The following is a 17,293-nucleotide window of genomic DNA, read 5'->3' as shown; positions in this document are numbered from 1 at the left end:
CAGGCTTTAGCCTTATCACAGGTCCCTAGTAGGATAGCATCAGGGGCGGATCCAGACTTATGGAAAGGGGGGTCAAAAATGAACTGAGGCGCTACATTGTCTCTGGAAAAAAAAAAAGGTCACAGCCAGCTGACAATAGCTGCCCACCTCACCAGCCATGCATTTATAGCTGATAAAGTACATAAAAATCCTTAAATAGCTCACTACACACTGTTCTAATACTGTGACTGCTTTATTAGAGTGACTGCTCTATTTGAGTATCTCGATCGGGGGGTCAGGAGCCCCCTTTTACCCCCCCCCCCCTCCCCTTGAGTATCCTCAGAATAATGATGTTACAGTTATTTCCAATGCTTTGGAATATTTTTGAAATAAAATCGGTTGTAAAAATCTCGTACGCTCCCTGCAGTAGAAATCAAGCCTCTAACCCTCCGTGTTTCTCTGTAAATTGGAGCAAATTATTCGTAAACTATAACTTGCGTTGGCGAAAATCAGCAGAAATCAACCTGGAAATCAGAAATCACGGTAGAAATCTGGAAATCTCGTACGCTCTCTGAGATGGCTGATGGAGACAACCTGGTACAACATGTAATGTGACTACTAGACTGGTGTGTATATATCTAATAGGTGAACGTCGCGGTGAAATTTTTAAGTAATCCGAAAGTGAAGGAAACCCCGATATCAGCTAAAAAGGCGTTCCTGAAGAAGAAAGGTGTGTTTAACCATATGGTTTAACAAGCTGCAATTCGCTTAATGACGTGGTGTAGGGTTGACTGATGAACAAATTGATGAAGCTATTCGCCTTGCTGGGGTGCAGCCCATTCTAAGTGCTACCGTAAGTTAATTCTTTTGTTGCCCCTGCTACGCACGCGATCCACACAGGAGGTCACCACGACTACGCAGACTAGCTACACCAGGTCAATATTATCACTTATGTGGAGGGCTAGTATTGTGTGTGGAGTGACTTACGTCACAGCTTATTTGTTTAAGGTATATTATTGCTTTTCTGTGGATGACCCATTACCATTGGTGTTCCCTGTAGTGGTATGTATTGCCATGGCTTCGAGGGAACGATCAACAACTTGTTCAACAACTGAGTGAAGTCACTTCATCACTGTCAGAACTGAACAACAACCTCAGTCAGAGCTGTAAGTATTGGAAGAGCATACACCGCAACCCATACAAGAAAATGCTTGCCAACAATTAGAATCCATTTTTAAAAAACAAGCCAATCTTTCAGTAAATAGATCAGATATTGTCTATTCATCTTATCTTAAGGGTGTCAAGAAATGACATCACTATAATTGTATTTAGACTATAGCATAATATAGACAGTCATGGGCTGTGCTATAACCATGTTGTATTAAACATCGTTAAGTGTTGGCAAAAAAAACAACTGCTAGTTACAGGTAGCTCTTTCAGTATAAGTTCCTGCACTGATGGGTCTTGAACTCTAGGTAGACCAATCAATGATTATCATAAATAAATTAGTATATGTTTTATTTCTGTCACGAGCCACTTCCATACAGGTGCAAGCAATAGCGTCTCACACGTAAAAGGATCTGGCCTACAAGATCCAAACCCACAAGACTAGGGCCCTGTATTTATATGTCTGTCTGTTGAGTGCTATCTTCCTTTTCTTTTAGTGACAAAGTTATCAGAGTCAAATGCAGCATTACAGGTGAATACATGATGTTAACACACTGACTGCTATACCTTCACTATCCTACTAGCAATCATTACTAGAACAACACAATAGACTAGAATCATTGTCCATACAGTTCACATCATTACAGGTAGGATGGTCAACTATCATATGGTAGTGTTACCTGTTATGTAGGCTAGTGGTGGTCACTCCTCATTAAATGATATCAAAAGCGAACTAACTTCTCTGAAGGGACTTCTACTAAACAGGTGTGTAACTATGTATAGTGTGAGAGTGCAGTCAGGGACGTCAACCACCATCCTTCAAAATTGTTGAGGCCCATCAGTAGTATTCAATATTACTGCTGTTCAATAGATCTTAATACCTTAAAGTTCATCAAGTTGCAATTTGGGAAAATGGTCTCTTTAACTAGCTGCACGTATTCCTATTGAGCAGTGTAGCAGTATTATTGGCCACAGTATTTCAAATGTAACTTGTACAGAACTTTCTCCAGTGTTCTCATTTCTCAATGCTATCTGGCTTGCTAACTTAATGTATCTGAATCATGGACATAGGGATTGCATTGCAGAAATTTGTATATAAGCTGTTGGCATTTTGTTGACTTACAATTAAGCTGTCGGTCGTGGTCATGGCGACCGCTCTATTAAGAGTATTTGCCTAAATGTATGTATGTGAAAAACCTGAATTCTGCCCATTAAATTTGAGACTCATGGTAAGGCCTACCTGGTGTGTTATGTCTATTGTATCATTTTCTTCATGTAGAAATCAGTTTGCCAGTCCTGGCAAGCCAGAGATTCCCCAGTGGCAGAGGACCAGTACAGAGCACACACAGGCCACCAGTAATGATGTACAAGAAGGTGTCAAAGATTCTGTTGAAGAATCATCTAACTAATAATTATTTTTATTTTGTAAATGAACTTCTATTTAAGTTATCACATTCGATTGTGGCATTGAATGCCAGGTAAAGAGGCCCGCGTTGAAGATATCTAAAATGGCATCCTCAGCTAACCAGCGAAACGTGTGTAACCGTCCGGCTGTGTTGATAGGCGTCGTATTGATATTAATGTTCGTCTGTGCCGTATTGATGAAAATCAGCTCAGAGCGGGCAAAGGAAGGAGCGGAATTAGAGTCACTCTTAGCGGATAGCCGGCAGACAATTGACCGACTACTCAGAGAACAAGACCTCACGAAATTAGCGAAGGATGAAAGCGAGACGGAACTGAACAAATTGAAGAGCGCTAAATCCGGTACGTGCAATATAGTTTTATCGTTCAGTGACATTAGCACTTTATACACAGCGATGCAAGATGATAAAAATAAGCTGACTGAAGATCTTAACAAACAAAGAACTGAACTGGATAGGTGCAATACAGGTTTGTGTATATTCGTAGAGTATCTATGTCATTTTGACTCTCATGTTCACCATGGTTACTATGTTTTCAAGCAACTGTTTATAATCCCAGCAATGCACCCAAAGGAAAAATATATCATGTTTCCTATATACATAATTCTTTGGTCAAATGTGATGTAGACATGGTACATCCCTATACTCTGGTTGGAAACTTATCCTGGCAACTAATATTGTGCTGGAGCCACTGCAAGAGTTGAGTTGCAATTGGGAGAGGTTCAACTTTTCTGGTTCTTCTGATATCGTAGACGGTGTGATGAAAACAAATGATGCTGTGTCTTGTGTTACTAAATGCTTGTAAGCTGTAACTTTACAAATGAATTGCTACCAGGTTTGTGTCGAAAAAAGGTTCATTAAATGACAGAACTATATATTTACCTGCAGACAATTTTGTAAATGATAAATCATTAGCTATTACACAAGACACAATGCAGTACTTGTTGCCTTTCCATGTCTTACTCGGTTAGCCAGCTAACTCATCTTTTGTTGTCACTAATCCTTTATTGCAGTTATTTCTAATACCGCGTACTCGTCTTCTCTGTGTTGTTATGCTGTAGACTTAAGTGCATCAATGTCCACAGTGTTGCCCTGATTACCCACCTGCTATTTTGTGGGCATTGTAGTAACTTCATTTGTGGTGCTTTTATCGAAAAGTGAACGATTATCTCAATTAGAGCTTAGGCACTGCATTATCAGTATGAGAAACCAAGAAATTGTTTTTCTGTTGCTCTCTCACCATGTGGCTCTAAAGGTACTTTTAAACCCTAGGCACTGCGAACAATAGAAACCCAAGTGATTTAGTAAACCCTCAGACCCTTAGTAGCACCCTTGCTGCACTTGGGATGCTACAGCCTTGGGTCTGTGTGGTTACTAAATTGCTTAGTTTCCTTGGTCTTGGCGAATATTACAGTAATGCATTTTGTATAGATGTATTTGTTAGGCATTCACGTACTTTATCTAGCCTAGTGTCTGCCCTAAGGATTACTCCTATTTATAGTCCTTCCATGTAACGTAATAATATTCTGTCTTTACAGATCTTGGAGGTGTAAAAAGTGAGTTGCAGCAGGCTCATAAAGCAACAGATACTGTGGAGGGTGAAAAGAATAAGCTACTGAAGGAAAAGGAACAACTACAAGCAGATAAAACAAAACTTGAGGAAGAGAATAAACAGTTTAAAGAGCAGCTACAAACAGCAACAGCAGAGACAACAAAGACACCGTAAGTATTGTTGACGTGAACTAATAATTCATGACATTTATGTCTTAACAGGGAAGAGACTACTACTACTAGTAATGGAGATGATAACGCATTATGATGTAACATATTAGTTTAATGTACATATCCATTCTTTAATATTATCTATGTCACCAGCTGAGTCTTCGCTTTTTCCGAGTCCACTGCATTCCATGAATTCAACTTTGATAGGATAAAGATCACTGAATTCAAAGTCTTTTCCCTCCTTTCCTAAGTGCACTCTTTTGTTAGTCCCTCCCCCTTCCATCCCTTGCAAACCAGCCAGTCGGCTCTTCCGTACTAATGTACTAAGAGACCAGAAAATAAAATTTATAGTTAACATCAAAATTGACATACATTTCTTTTTCCAGTTCGCTCTTGATATAATCACAATCCTTGGCCAGTGATAAATCTGAAAGTGACAAACGTTGCGGACTACACCACACACAGTCTAAAAAATAATTACCTTGTTTATTACAAGCTATCAGTAAGGGTACATGCTTGTGTCTCCAGTTAGCTAATATGTCATACAACATTGAGGCCACATCTCTGAAATCCTGTATGAAGTTGACACTATCAATTACCAACACTACACCCCTGTAGACGTCATAGTATCTACACACAGGCTATAGTATTGGTGTGGGACTTGCCTTAAGTTGTCCAAATATTTGTTGAACATTCGTTCACGTAGTCTTTCATGCCCTGGTATATCAACTACTTCCACACTTGTTGACTGTGTAAGGTGTAGTGATGTAGTAGACGTCACTATGTACAAGTTTACCTTGTTTATCTGATATGTAAACTTCGTCTCGGTCATGCTCGTGAACGTTCTAGTATACTTTCCGTTCACTAGCTAAGTACGACAAATGCGTGTTGTTACAAAATAAGACACAATACCATTCCGACAATCCTTACCCTTGTGAACAGTAATGTCTTCCCTGCGTCACATAGTCCCACCAGGGTTATAACGTTGCCTCGTTTTCTGCGCTTTACTAGCAAAAAGATGGCCAGGGTACCTGTACAAGAGTTTTTTACACTCTTAAGAGATGTGAGGGGAATTTTACTCACTAAGGACTATAATCACTGCAACAATTACAGCTAAAAATTCTGTACTAATGTCAAGACCGTCCATGGACACAATTCTAAATAATGCCCTGTGTAATTATGCAATTACAAAATATTGAACTAAATCCTGCTCGGGGGCTTTGCTGCATTTATGGATGAGGACTCGGCGACTTCGGGAAGGAAGAAAGTGTGTAGTTTGTTATCCGATGTGTTTGAAATACGCTTGCAAACTTGTAGAATGTTGCGATAGTAAAACCAATAGTTTACGGGAATGTGGCACGCTATTTTGGCAAAAAGCGCGAAGAAGATGGACACACACACTCTTGGAGCTGCTATCTACGACCATTCAAGAACGAAGTGATGAAATTTCTATGTAATGCACACCACAACACTTCATATTTTATACAGGACATGTCATCCTACATCAAAAAAGTTCAATTTAGACTGCACGAGAGCTACCCCAGTCCTAATAGAGGTGTCTAACAAACTTATGCAAGTTGGAGGTCATAAAAATTTCATTTATTTAGTGCTGACGTCACCTCCATTTGAAGTACATGAAACTGGATGGGGTGAATTTGAGATACAAATTAAAATTTTCTTCACTGACACAACAGAGAAACCTGTATGTAATCATTTTAAGTTCTGGTACATCCGGTGTTACTGGTTTTTGTAGATAACCCTGTATCACTTGTTGAGGCTGTTTCAAGCTGACCCCCAAGTCATGGCAGGCAAGAAAAATATTGTCTTCGAACAATATGATGAAATGGTGAGAACCTTTATTGTATACAGGTGTCCGTCTATTGAAATTGAACTTTCAGGTGTTCACTGATCCTACAAATCTTATGTATCAGTTACTGTCTACATGTAAACCAATGATACCTGCCGTCAAACATGAATCTTCAGTTGATTGTAAGTTCATTTCTAGTGTGGTACAATGGCTAGCCTCCAGAGGAGACTCTTATGATCTCAAAGAAAAGCCATACCAAATACTGTATAGTGGTTTTTCCAAAGAGGAAAATTCAGATTGGTTGCTATCCCTGAAAATTTCCCCCTTTGAAATTTGCAACTTGATCAAAATGGCATTGTTTAAGTAAATTATCCTACAAAAAACTTAGCTATTAAAAATGGCACATCCATGAAAATATAAGTTAACTGCCAACAGAAAGAGCTGATATCTGGAGTGGCTAAGAATGTTGTTAGACCTTACATTCAGCCTTGTTGCATTTCCAATTAATTTCTTTTAACTCTAATTTGACTGCCATTTTTCTCTGCACTGACTATTGAAAAGGGTGGCCAAATTACAAGCCAATTAGAGTTAATTATGAATGCAAAAAGTGGAACGTGAGTCAGTGATAAAGGTCTATTGTTAAACTTTAGTTAGCTGTATTAACACTCATTTTTGGCTGCTCCAGATATGAGCTCTTTCTGTTGCCAATTACTTTTACCTTCATGGATGTACCTTTATTTTACAGCCAAGCTGTTCTTGCATGGAGGAATCAAATGCAGTGACATTATTGCAACAAGGAGTTACACAGTAGAACAAAGATGTAGATGTCATTCTTGGTAGTCTAGGGGAATGACCCATAGACTGTGTTCATTGTGTAACTGTTGTTGCTGAAGTAACTTACAAAAGTACGTGAATATTCTTTTTGGGTAGTTGACTGCTCTATTAGAGTACTTGATCTGTTGTACAAGCATTGACCAACAACGATATATATGCTCTGAAAAACTTCGTAGCTGACGTTATTAACCTGATACACATGTCAGCTGCTTCCTGCACACCAGCCTATAGACATCATCCACACATGTGGAGAAGCGTTATTCACCCTGTACAATCATCATATTCACTTGAACTCTTTGCAGTGCATTCACATGATAATAATCAATTTTATCCAGTTAGAAGTTGTTTGTAAAAGGATCTTGAATCACAAAATTCACAGAAAATCTGTCAAAGCATCTGGTATCACTTGTACCAGTATTTTCCAAAAGCAATTATCACAGTACAGTTGTAATATGTTGATAGCAATAGGAGACAAGAATTAGAGAGCATAATCGTATGGCTTCATAATCCAGATTAAGGGAATATGGGAATAATAAAACAATGGTTAACTGGTTGTTTGTGCACGACAGAAAAGAATTGCCCTACTCCTTTGGCATTGATTTGTGTCTTATTGGGTGAGTGACTTAGTATGGATACAGGTATTGCTTGTGTCTGATATTGTGTTGAATGTTTGTCATATGTCCATTTTAAATATCACATGAGTTGAGTTGAGGATTACAAGCGTGTACATAACTAACATATTTGCACTCACAGTAGTGCCTCGTGCTTATTTTGTGAGGTGTGCACTTTTGACTTTCTTGGTCACACGACTCACTACTGTCTTCATACAAAATCCTGAAGAGGAAAAAAATTCCGTCTTGAAATTACAATCCACAAAAAAAAATTACCATTAAAATAAACTGCTATACAGTATTCTCAAAATGTAGATCCATAGAGCATGTCTCACAGAACCGTTAAAATACTTTTAGCCATCCCAACTCATTGTGCAGCTTTTGTGCCACGTTATGCGTACTTCTCACAAATGATTTTAAAACATAAATAGGTATCAATTCCAGGGACTAAGTTTGGTTGCACAATCAATCACACATACCATTGTCAAGTTATGATGTATGACCAACCTGGTTTAGTAACTACACAGTACATTTGTATTGTGGTGCAAAATTGTATACACTATGACTACACCAGAAATTCAGGCAGTAGTATTAGAGGTCAACTTTGTAGTCTTTATAAACAACCTTGTTACTAAATTTGCAAATTATCAGTCCTTACAATTGATTAGGGATCTGGATTGCCCCAAATATTGATTAAACACCAATCAAAAGTTTTACCTGTAATTTTTTTTGTCAAGTTGTCAACACAAAGTGAATTTTGCAATGTACATTACTTAGTTATATATCTTGTAGATAAGGAACAAGAAGAAAAGACTCTTCAAAGTATTGCAGCAGCACGCAAGAAGGTGAAGGCTGAGATCCAAGAACTTTCTGATAAACTAAAACAGAGCAAAGAAACTAAGCAAAAACTACGTGATGAGCTAACTAAACTAGAAGACAAAGGATATTAAAATGATTTTATTAATACTGTATTATATTTACATTTCATTCTTCGTCAGCAAGTAATTCTTCAGTGTCAGATGATGTTACAAAAGCTGAAGATGTGAGTTCATAGCTTTCTTCTTGTTGAGCTACCTTTCCTTTACCAGTTTCAATAGCCTCACACAACTACAAGAGATATACATGTCATAAGATATTAATAACAGTTATGCTCACATCAGAGAGAGTTACAACTCCAATTATTCTACCAATACTTGTGACATACGAATGGGAGAGAGTTAATAGAGAGAAAAGGCTGTGAACCTGTGAACAAAAAAAGTAGCACATTTTGAGCCCCACCCCCAACAGCTCATACCTTGTATAGAGATGTTCTTTCAACTAGTTGAAATGGTGCAGGGTCTATCTGACATCCGGCAAAGTTGATTGGCTTGTTCAGCAGTTCCTCCTCCAAGACTGTGAGCTCCTGGAAAACATACTAATGCTGTTCTGCATTTAACATAGCCACACTCACCTCTGGTGTATGTGTCTCTGTCACAGATGGATCCTAAAAGAAAGAATAGCGAACAACACAGTGCATCTTGTGTAAAAGTGTAGATAGTAGAGGACTTGCATGCGTGAAGCAACGGTTGCTAGGCGGACATGTTTCAGGACAACTTTCTATGGTGCATATTGGGTCAGAACGAAGGTAATGTGATTTATTCACTAAGTGCTGGGTATAGTGGCATTGAGAAGCAGGGCTGGTTTTGAAATAGAAGATCTTATTAGCTTTTTGAAATAGGTTGCTAAATAAATTTTGATACATTACTCACCATTTTTAACTTCTTTACTGTTTTTAGTGAGCTGGGTAGCCGGTATTTACAACACAACTCAACACTGATTTGCTTCATTACAGCCTGTACCAAATCCTGAGAAAGTGTTTTTCAGCCACAACGCTGTCCTGAAACATGGCCGACAGCTACGGTTGCTTAGCAATTACGATGATTTACGTCATGCTGCAAGTCCTCTGTTTTGGCAATTAATGCATACTGGGTAACAAGTTGGGCCACATGTTTGTTAGCTGATACGGAGTCACTTTTTGAAGTTCTTACAATTCCTATCATGGTTGTTTTACTGGAATTATATTTTGGTGGGATTTTATTTTTGGCAGCCAATAGGAATTAAACTTAAATTCCTCACCACAAACACAGTAGTAGAGATTGATGCAATAAAGTGGTCTTTCTATACAGCTGGTCACTTAGGAAGGTTTCACTGTATCACAAATTACTACTCACATCCATGTCATACTCATCCCCTGCTGACACATTGATACTGAATGATCTTCTCACATAACTCACAGCTGTAATGTACATGCAACATTTAGTCATCTAGCACATTGTATGATAGTACACTCACCTGATTTCAACATGTTGTAGGTGCTACCGGTAAGAGCCTATCAACAATACAGTCAGTGATGTATGGAATAAAACTGGTTTTGATAAAAACAAAAACCATATTATTTTCTTTGGTGTACAATTTTGATATAATCCAGGAAAGTATGAGCTGAGTAACAACAATTGAGAATTTCATTTGCAGAATTTCACAATGTAAAGCACAGAAGAACATTAAAACGTCATCGGTCTTTAGGCGTTTGTTATTGTTTGTTGTGCCACACACAACTTGTTGTTGCCCACTACACTTAACACTTTCTGTAAACAGAACAACCTCAAACATTCCTCACTGCTAAAGGGTCAAACTCACACAATGGGATGTGGCCAACTTGTTTATCACTGAGAGGTTGTTTACAACTATGCAAGCCATGACATCATTGAGGTCAGAAAACTAGCAGTAGAGTTAATGTTACCAAACATGGTAATGTTGTGTTAACAATGATAATATTAAAATTGTTTCCTTCAACAGGAAAAGAACACAGGCACACACACGTACTCACATATACTTCCCACATGTTCGCATGCACAAACACACATTAGTGTATGTACTACTACAACACAACACATCCCACAGTTGGCAACTCTGGGTATTGTATGCTCACCTCAAAAGAGCTGTCTGTGGCCTCCAGGCTAATAATACATGACCACATAACAACACTTCAAACACCACATTGTGTCACCAAACTCACTTTATAGTCTGAGGAGTGTATGAGCTCACATCAAGGCTCAAGTTGCGACGTTGCTCATTCAACGGTATCAGCTGCTGATCCAACAACATTGCCAGTTTGTGTCTCTGGATTGAACCCAATAGGATACGAGACTCTGTACAGAACAGAAGTAGTATACAGGACGTAGTTAAACTTCCTATAGACTCCTGATTTTTACTGTTTTAATAAAAATTTAAGCAGTTTTTGGTTTTTTTTGCTTTGTAAAATCAAATATTTCTATTGTGGAGGAAATGCCAGTACTACAGCTATTTCTTGCGCTATTTTAGTTTTCTAGATTTGGAAGTGGGTCCACTGACAATTCATGCAATTTTCTCACCTGCTGAGTCCACTAGGGCAAAAGAGGAGTAAGAATAATTTTGAAGTAAGTCTCGTAGGTCCTTGTACGAGGAACCATGGGATATGAACACCACGTCTCTCCGCATTATGTCTGTCACAAACAGGTTGGTTTTTCTGTATAATATTATCATAAAACATGCTATATCTAAATGATAACTGAACAGCTGTACTCACTTTTTAAGATCAGGTAAATATGGGAGCTCTTTAATTAGAATGATGCTGTCATAAAATGATGGCTGTAGCAGGCTAGCTATGGCATTGGCTATTAGCACAGCAATCATGACAGGTAAGATATGTGTAATTTGACCAGTTAGTTCGAACACGATGACAGATGTAGATATTGTATGTGTTACAGCTCCAGCCATGGCAGCTGCACCTACACATAACATGAACAGCTGCACAATTATTAGAGGGTGGGGCTGGCTCACCAACAACAGCATAACCTCCGGGGTTGATCTTCTGACACAAATCTTCTCCATGACAGTTTATGCCACCAGGGAACCATGCATCCATCACTTCCCCTGTGAACCTGCCAAATGCTGCGCCTATGAAGTTAATAACATCAAAGTCAACAAATTACACCTGGACTTTTCATGGTACTACTGAGATAAGTGTCCAATCAGAATATTATAGTAGTTGGTAACACCAACACACTCAGCATGTCTATTTTATAACTACCACAAATGTACCAATTAGCAACAACCTATTTCTTGGAAAACCACATAGCCAATTTTGAAATAATAAATTTCTTGGAAGTCAGTCAGTAGTTTTTGAGTAGCAAAATTTCTTGTGACAGGAAGCCATAACTAATGAATAATGTTTCTAAAATAAACCAAATCACAATCAGTTTGATCAGTGGTGGACAGAAGAATAACACCACAAGAAATGTATTATGTTTCATTAGTCAGAAACCCACTGAAACTGTCTTGGTACTGCAGCAAAACCTATTTTAAAAATCTCTGATAAAGGTATTTGGTCCCAGCAGGTCTCTGACTCTATCATCTCTGAAAGAGCTGAGCTGTTTTGCTTATTACAGCCAAAAATATCTTTTGATCCCAAAGTATACATTTTACAGTAGGTGGGTTTCAAATGTATGAAAAGTGAAAGCAACTAGACAGTATTCTCAGGTGATTTCCATGGGGAAGTTTCATGAGCTATTTATGCCAAACTACAAAAGCATTATGGAAATCTCTTTAATGTCCTAGAGGCTTCATTCATGTATTTAGTAAGGTGAATAAAACATTTTTTTCTTTGAAATTTAGACTAGATGTTTATTCATTAAACAAATTACCAAGAACTGTTGTACAACAGGAACAGAGCTTATAGTCACTTCTTGAAAAGATCAACAAATTAAGGGACTCGATAGAAACTTTATGATTAGACTAGCTTCATAAACTGAGGATAGTTTATGGCTTCAATGAATCTTGGCCTACTGCTGTTTCCACAATACTAATAATGCTAATAGCTGGTTTTGGTTGGCTCATAAGTGGTCACTTACTAACATCTTGTCAATACCAAAGTCTGGATGGCAATTTTTATCCCTAAAGGAAGATTACTACATTCTGTTGTGGTTTCAATTGTGTTGTGCTTACTTGATTGACACAAAAAATGGACAGATTAAAATTTAGCTTATTTAGGCTACATGATTTCTATCACAATCTGCTGACTAGGACCAAATGCCAGTATCAACTTACCATTGTATACACTATTCATATGTCTCCAAAGAGTTTAGTGGCTATTTGTGATAATAAAACAGTTTGTACTAGTAATTATTGTCATGTGACAAGATACCATGATTTCGTAAGACACACTTATTATATGTAGGGAAAATCCCTTACACCACAGAGATTCTGGACTCCCATGTTGAAAGTAAAGTTACCCAATTAACCTCTTAATCTGTTTAGCATATTTTCCCCTGTAATAAAATATTAAAATATAATAAAATCCCTTGGTGGCCACTGGCTGGACGTGACCCTTCTCCCACATAGCATATGATGGGGTAGTCACAGGGTCTAGGTACTACAGTATGGGTTTCAATAAGGCTACAGAAGAAAAAGTACCTGGTAATGAGGGCTATATGCCTAAAAAAAAACCTGTTACAAATGCACATACGCACACAACACACACATGTACACACTCACCAATAACAAACACAGGAAAGAACACACCAGCAACAGTTGGTAGTGAGTTACTGATTGCACTTGCAATGAACTAAACAAACATCACACATATTACATAACCACATCACACCCACACACACACTCACATTAAACACCATAAACACTACAAGAGTTAGGAAAATATTTGGTGTCCTCCAGTTGGTAGCAATATCATACTGGATACTGTCCTCATTGAGTAGTTCATCTGTAGGTATCTTCCTCCAAGTGATGTTGGCGAATAATTGGTTGAGTGCTCCTCTCTGTGTCAGCTGCAGGAAAAGTAGTCTTAGTCAATAACATGTCTTGACAGTTTACATGCCACGAGGTTACATCACAACTATGCAGTATTAATAGCTTTAGTTTAGTGGTTTAACCATAAAAGTTACAGAAGGCGACAAGGCCTATAGGTGTACCACCTACAAAAATAACACTAAACACACACACACACACACACACACACACACACACACACACACACACACACACACACACACACACACAAACAACAAGGTACATTGCAAAAATAAAATATAATATATATAAAAATGCAATATATTGGAGATATGCTAGTTACAAAAGAGAGAAAAAATACAATTGGTGCTTAAAAGTGACATGGCAAGGCATATATTAAGTGGAATTATGAGTTGATAATGGAGTCTTTACATACAAAGGGAAAGCGAGTGTGATCTAGTAATAGCACCCCGTGTGCTTACATTCTATTGTGATAAAACTACTGTAGAACAACAATAACTGAAGGCTTGGCTTACATGAGTCTCCAAAGCACGCTTTTGGATTGTAATTGCACACTTGCAATTCATAGAGGCAAGCCTACTAATTGATAACATACCATGTCTCTTTGGTTAATACTACCCAATTATGTGGAAGTGTGAAGACAAATATGGGATTCTAACTAGACCAGACCCTTTTCCACCAAATGACAAAGAGGTCTGGCTACACAGAAAAGAATGATAACTGAACCAAAGAAGTGGACTGTGCTTTCAATCTACATTAGTTATTGGCACAAAAACAAACATAAATAGGGCCCCATGATAAATGGCCCTATTACAGAAAACCTCATTAATGTGGCCGTAAACAAGTGCCCTTATTGTGTATCAAGATTTTCAACAACTGGCTATTTGCTATAACAATATTTACAATTGGCATAAATTTATAGTAAATACTGTTATAGTAACTAATACACTATGGCTATATAGGAGAGTTTTATCACAGCGAATGGTAGGAATATATCAATTTTTGCAGGAGGCATAATGGCTGGTAAAAGCATGAAGTATATTGACAGAATAATAGGAACAGCTTTTGGCAGCTAAATTAGGTGTTTAAGAACAGGTAGTGCTCCCTTGACTTAACTTACTGCCTGCTCAGCTGGTCTCTTTATTGTATTAGTGTAACCAGTTTAATCCTGAAGTATGTGGCCACTGGCTTTATTAATGAGGTGGTCTATAAAATAAATTCTCTGTTTTCTATCCTGGACTCAGGTATATTTGCATGCAGGAGGGCAATTATTGTGTTGCAAGATTGGTACCTTTTGAAGCCATTATTTGCCTGGCACAACCATAAAAAGTTGCATAAAACTTGTACCTTCCTTTTTAGTTGAAAAAATAACACAAACGTGTGAATTTGTGCCGACTTGATAGCACTGCTGACACATGAGCTGAAGATGGCTTTTACTAAGCCTGTACAGAATGCAAGGAAATAATGGAAGAATACGGAATAATGGAATATTTAGAGCCGACAGTAACCAGATGTGGGCAATGGATGGGAAACAGAGAATTTATTTGGAGTGGCCTAATAATAGTAAATGCATCAGGACTTGCTGGACCTGGCCACAATAATGAGGTGGCCACTAAGTGAGGTTTCACTCTACAAGCAGCAAAATAGTTTATGCTTAGTTGACAATCTGTCTTGTAAACCATGTGCTAAATATAGCGACACGTTGGTCAATCACATGTGCAAACGGGAAAATCCTAGGGTAATTTTGCGTTACGTAATCGTGTGAAAAGGCACATGCCACGCCCTCCGAACTTATAAAGTAGCTAGTCAAGTACGAGGTTTAGTAATACTTTTAGTGAGAGAATATTAGAATATTAATGGAAAGAATGGTGAAACTGTACTCGTTTTTCGCTAGAACCTTCAGAGTACAAAGTCGACGTTCTAACAACTGGGAGCCGCTGGAAGACGAAATCCTAACGGTGGAACCGGTAAGAGGCCACCTTGTGCGTATCGCTCTGCAATAATCATTTCTCTTCCTCCAGATAAAAAACCTGTTATTTAACGGAAAATACTGTCAAGCTACTCAGGAAAAGTCACTGGCCATCGTAAAAGCGAACCTGCAATCTGCGCTACCCTACAATCATACCTGTAAGTAGTTATCCTTAAAACATCCTGCTAACGTCCTTTACTTTTGCTGTCTTCCTGCAGGTGAGTTTACCTACATACAGAAACCTCAACAATTGTTTCAGCTGAAAAACAACGGGATAGAAGGCTTCTTAGCAATACAGGTTACGGGTGAAACTCCAGTTGTTGTGGTTGATCCGTCACTGGACGGAAACAACACGTTCAAGTGGGATACTGGCTCGGACGGGGGTCACTTGTTTGAGGTTAACTCTAAAATGTACATCACATTAGACAAGGATCTTAGTTTAGTACCAACAAGTTCACCTCCACAGTACACAGGGCAGTTGGTAAATCCCATACAATCAGGGTGAACAACAGTGTTTCCATGAAAGGATGAAGAAGCAAAGCAAGCTAATGCCATTACCGTGTTCCCTGCAATCCTCCATACACATGACATTTCGCAATGACATTAGTATAATTTGCTCTAATGAATGCCGTTTATATTAGTGAATTATGTGTATTTATTACTAAAACAGTGAGTGTCAAACTATGATATTCAAATGGTAAAAATGACACAAAAAATGTGGTTTAAGTTTCCACTAAGTAGTGTACATTTGCTATGTTAGAAATATATGTAGACAAAGAATTCAACGTTGTGGCCTTCAATATCACAAATGTCTTTTATATGCATATAGTTGTTGTTCATGGAACAAGTAGGTATACTTTGTGCATCAATATAGCTAAACTGTATAAACAACGTCACAATACAAAAGAGTACTAATCGGCTACACACTGCCCAAGCAATGCCATTCTAATGGAAATTAGTTATTACCACTTGTAAACGATAGCACCAAACAGTTTATCGAATTACAAGCATGCAGTAACTCTCACTGTTAAGAAATTATAGAATATATTGGTTACTTAAAAAATAAAATGCAAAACAAGGTGCACAGCATTAAATCAACAATACAATAGCCATTTGCCCATCAAAAACTTTCCTTGAAAAATACACCACAATGGAATACTTGAAATTATGTACATAAATTATCATCTGGATGTGTGCTTATGTGAAACATTCATCAATAAATCAGGACCAATATAAACACGATGTACCACATCAATGAAATTTGAGACCACTGGTGGATGAATGTATATAGTAACTTTTATTTAAAGGTAGTAACTTGCTAGAGCAGCGAGCTATCTATTTAATAAAACAAAAATCCACCCTTCCACCTGCTATTTTGAGCATTGGTGGATCAGAAACTAACAATTAAGTTTACATATAGATGGATCAGGTGAATCACAATAATTTTGAATATATCAAACCTGTTATTTCAGCAAAATTTCACTGCCAAGTACTTCGTGGCAAGCAATATAAATCATGGTCATTTCCACATCAAAAACTCTCACTTTTATTACCAAATATGGTATACACTTGCTAATCCGTGTTCACTTTTTACTATAAATACACAACTTTCCTGAAACACATATCACGGCGATGGACTTGCTGTACCACATATTATCACACAGCTAGCATTGTCATAATAAGCAATACATTTCTTCCACAAAGCACTGCAAGATGTATATTTCCTTCATCATAAACATTTGTAAAAGGACACTGTTTATCCTTACACAGCGATACAACACATCACATAAAATTTCTACGCAATCCAATGCTCTTGCTAAAAAAAAACTTGTCAAAATAGCTACAGTAATCAAATTTTCTAGCATATGTAATTTTCTAGAAGTCAACAAAGCACACAGGGAATTCTTTTGGGACTAATCCCTGATTTATAATGGCACAATAG

General features: G+C 37.8%; 6 protein-coding genes across 7 annotated transcripts in view; 4 read left to right on the top strand and 2 right to left on the bottom strand.

The window, feature by feature from the left end:
- The first annotated feature begins 431 nt into the window (after positions 1–431).
- On the top strand, positions 432–4,446 carry LOC136243629 (peroxisomal membrane protein PEX14-like). Its single transcript, XM_066035173.1, has 12 exons — positions 432–576; positions 625–709; positions 765–832; positions 880–987; positions 1,040–1,145; positions 1,644–1,678; positions 1,731–1,793; positions 1,838–1,911; positions 2,426–2,910; positions 2,962–3,036; positions 4,106–4,289; positions 4,341–4,446. The coding sequence occupies exons 1-9, from the start codon at positions 556–558 to the stop codon at positions 2,553–2,555; spliced, it is 690 nt and encodes a 229-aa protein (XP_065891245.1). The 5' UTR covers positions 432–555; the 3' UTR covers positions 2,556–2,910; positions 2,962–3,036; positions 4,106–4,289; positions 4,341–4,446.
- Positions 2,655–4,386, top strand: LOC136243443 (M protein, serotype 2.1-like). Its single transcript, XM_066034949.1, has 4 exons — positions 2,655–2,910; positions 2,962–3,036; positions 4,106–4,289; positions 4,341–4,386. Exons 1-4 carry the CDS (start codon positions 2,655–2,657, stop codon positions 4,384–4,386), a joined length of 561 nt encoding a protein of 186 aa, XP_065891021.1.
- LOC136243628 (signal recognition particle receptor subunit beta-like) lies at positions 4,297–5,501 on the bottom strand. 2 transcript variants are annotated; one of them, XM_066035172.1, is made up of 7 exons: positions 5,373–5,501; positions 5,220–5,320; positions 5,086–5,157; positions 4,955–5,037; positions 4,771–4,901; positions 4,662–4,716; positions 4,297–4,612 (listed from the first exon to the last, which is right to left on the bottom strand). In XM_066035172.1, the coding sequence occupies exons 1-7, from the start codon at positions 5,434–5,436 to the stop codon at positions 4,396–4,398; spliced, it is 723 nt and encodes a 240-aa protein (XP_065891244.1). In that variant the 5' UTR covers positions 5,437–5,501; the 3' UTR covers positions 4,297–4,395. The 2 variants fall into 2 exon arrangements, with proteins under 2 accessions (XP_065891244.1, XP_065891243.1); XM_066035171.1 differs by having other exon boundaries at positions 4,955–5,157.
- Positions 5,430–8,528, top strand: LOC136243630 (YEATS domain-containing protein 4-like). Its single transcript, XM_066035174.1, has 7 exons — positions 5,430–5,556; positions 5,607–5,726; positions 5,778–5,844; positions 5,897–5,991; positions 6,043–6,135; positions 6,188–6,278; positions 8,334–8,528. The coding sequence occupies exons 1-7, from the start codon at positions 5,521–5,523 to the stop codon at positions 8,489–8,491; spliced, it is 660 nt and encodes a 219-aa protein (XP_065891246.1). The 5' UTR covers positions 5,430–5,520; the 3' UTR covers positions 8,492–8,528.
- The window catches only part of LOC136243624 (chloride channel protein 2-like), a 17,927-nt gene continuing 9,117 nt past the window's right edge, over positions 8,484–17,293 (bottom strand). The window contains exons 13-25 of the mRNA XM_066035168.1: positions 13,238–13,399; positions 13,113–13,182; positions 11,400–11,516; positions 11,146–11,347; positions 10,952–11,085; positions 10,597–10,729; positions 10,510–10,537; positions 9,873–9,909; positions 9,752–9,816; positions 8,992–9,024; positions 8,836–8,943; positions 8,697–8,783; positions 8,484–8,648 (exon numbers count right to left, since the gene is read on the bottom strand). Coding sequence (XP_065891240.1) covers positions 8,526–8,648; positions 8,697–8,783; positions 8,836–8,943; positions 8,992–9,024; positions 9,752–9,816; positions 9,873–9,909; positions 10,510–10,537; positions 10,597–10,729; positions 10,952–11,085; positions 11,146–11,347; positions 11,400–11,516; positions 13,113–13,182; positions 13,238–13,399 — 1,299 coding nt within the window. The 3' untranslated portion in view covers positions 8,484–8,525. The remainder of the gene's footprint in view (positions 8,649–8,696; positions 8,784–8,835; positions 8,944–8,991; positions 9,025–9,751; positions 9,817–9,872; positions 9,910–10,509; positions 10,538–10,596; positions 10,730–10,951; positions 11,086–11,145; positions 11,348–11,399; positions 11,517–13,112; positions 13,183–13,237; positions 13,400–17,293) is intronic.
- LOC136243632 (uncharacterized) lies at positions 15,167–16,032 on the top strand. The gene is made up of 3 exons (XM_066035176.1): positions 15,167–15,349; positions 15,404–15,509; positions 15,570–16,032. Exons 1-3 carry the CDS (start codon positions 15,239–15,241, stop codon positions 15,854–15,856), a joined length of 504 nt encoding a protein of 167 aa, XP_065891248.1. The 5' UTR covers positions 15,167–15,238; the 3' UTR covers positions 15,857–16,032.

The sequence above is a fragment of the Dysidea avara genome, chromosome 13 (genome assembly GCF_963678975.1).
Source record: "Dysidea avara chromosome 13, odDysAvar1.4, whole genome shotgun sequence".
NCBI lineage: Eukaryota > Metazoa > Porifera > Demospongiae > Dictyoceratida > Dysideidae > Dysidea > Dysidea avara.
The sequence above is the reverse complement of the archived record's forward strand: the minus strand, read 5'-3'. Positions and strand labels throughout refer to the sequence as shown.

What these genes read in the sequence shown, in the direction of transcription:
- LOC136243629 (XM_066035173.1), top strand. Translation starts at nt 556, where the DNA reads ATGGCTGATGGAGACAACCTG. An exon ending in CAACAACCTCAGTCAGAGCT is followed by an intron (nt 1,146 to 1,643) that starts GTAAGTATTGGA and finishes CTTTTCTTTTAG; the next exon opens with TGACAAAGTTATCAGAGTCA. An exon ending in TACAGTTCACATCATTACAG is followed by an intron (nt 1,794 to 1,837) that starts GTAGGATGGTCA and finishes CCTGTTATGTAG; the next exon opens with GCTAGTGGTGGTCACTCCTC.
- LOC136243443 (XM_066034949.1), top strand. Translation starts at nt 2,655, where the DNA reads ATGGCATCCTCAGCTAACCAGCGAAACGTGTGTAACCGTCCGGCTGTG. An exon ending in ACTGGATAGGTGCAATACAG is followed by an intron (nt 3,037 to 4,105) that starts GTTTGTGTATAT and finishes CTGTCTTTACAG; the next exon opens with ATCTTGGAGGTGTAAAAAGT. An exon ending in GCAGAGACAACAAAGACACC is followed by an intron (nt 4,290 to 4,340) that starts GTAAGTATTGTT and finishes ATGTCTTAACAG; the next exon opens with GGAAGAGACTACTACTACTA.
- LOC136243628 (XM_066035171.1), bottom strand. Translation starts at nt 5,436, where the DNA reads ATGGACGGTCTTGACATTAGTACAGAATTTTTAGCTGTAATTGTTGCA. An exon ending in AGACATTACTGTTCACAAGG is followed by an intron (nt 5,158 to 5,219) that starts GTAAGGATTGTC and finishes TGTCGTACTTAG; the next exon opens with CTAGTGAACGGAAAGTATAC. An exon ending in GATAGCTTGTAATAAACAAG is followed by an intron (nt 4,717 to 4,770) that starts GTAATTATTTTT and finishes TGTCACTTTCAG; the next exon opens with ATTTATCACTGGCCAAGGAT.
- LOC136243630 (XM_066035174.1), top strand. Translation starts at nt 5,521, where the DNA reads ATGGATGAGGACTCGGCGACTTCGGGAAGGAAGAAA. An exon ending in CTGACACAACAGAGAAACCT is followed by an intron (nt 5,992 to 6,042) that starts GTATGTAATCAT and finishes TGGTTTTTGTAG; the next exon opens with ATAACCCTGTATCACTTGTT. An exon ending in TCGAACAATATGATGAAATG is followed by an intron (nt 6,136 to 6,187) that starts GTGAGAACCTTT and finishes TTGAACTTTCAG; the next exon opens with GTGTTCACTGATCCTACAAA.
- LOC136243632 (XM_066035176.1), top strand. Translation starts at nt 15,239, where the DNA reads ATGGAAAGAATGGTGAAACTGTACTCGTTTTTCGCTAGAACCTTCAGA. An exon ending in AAATCCTAACGGTGGAACCG is followed by an intron (nt 15,350 to 15,403) that starts GTAAGAGGCCAC and finishes CTCTTCCTCCAG; the next exon opens with ATAAAAAACCTGTTATTTAA. An exon ending in GCTACCCTACAATCATACCT is followed by an intron (nt 15,510 to 15,569) that starts GTAAGTAGTTAT and finishes GTCTTCCTGCAG; the next exon opens with GTGAGTTTACCTACATACAG.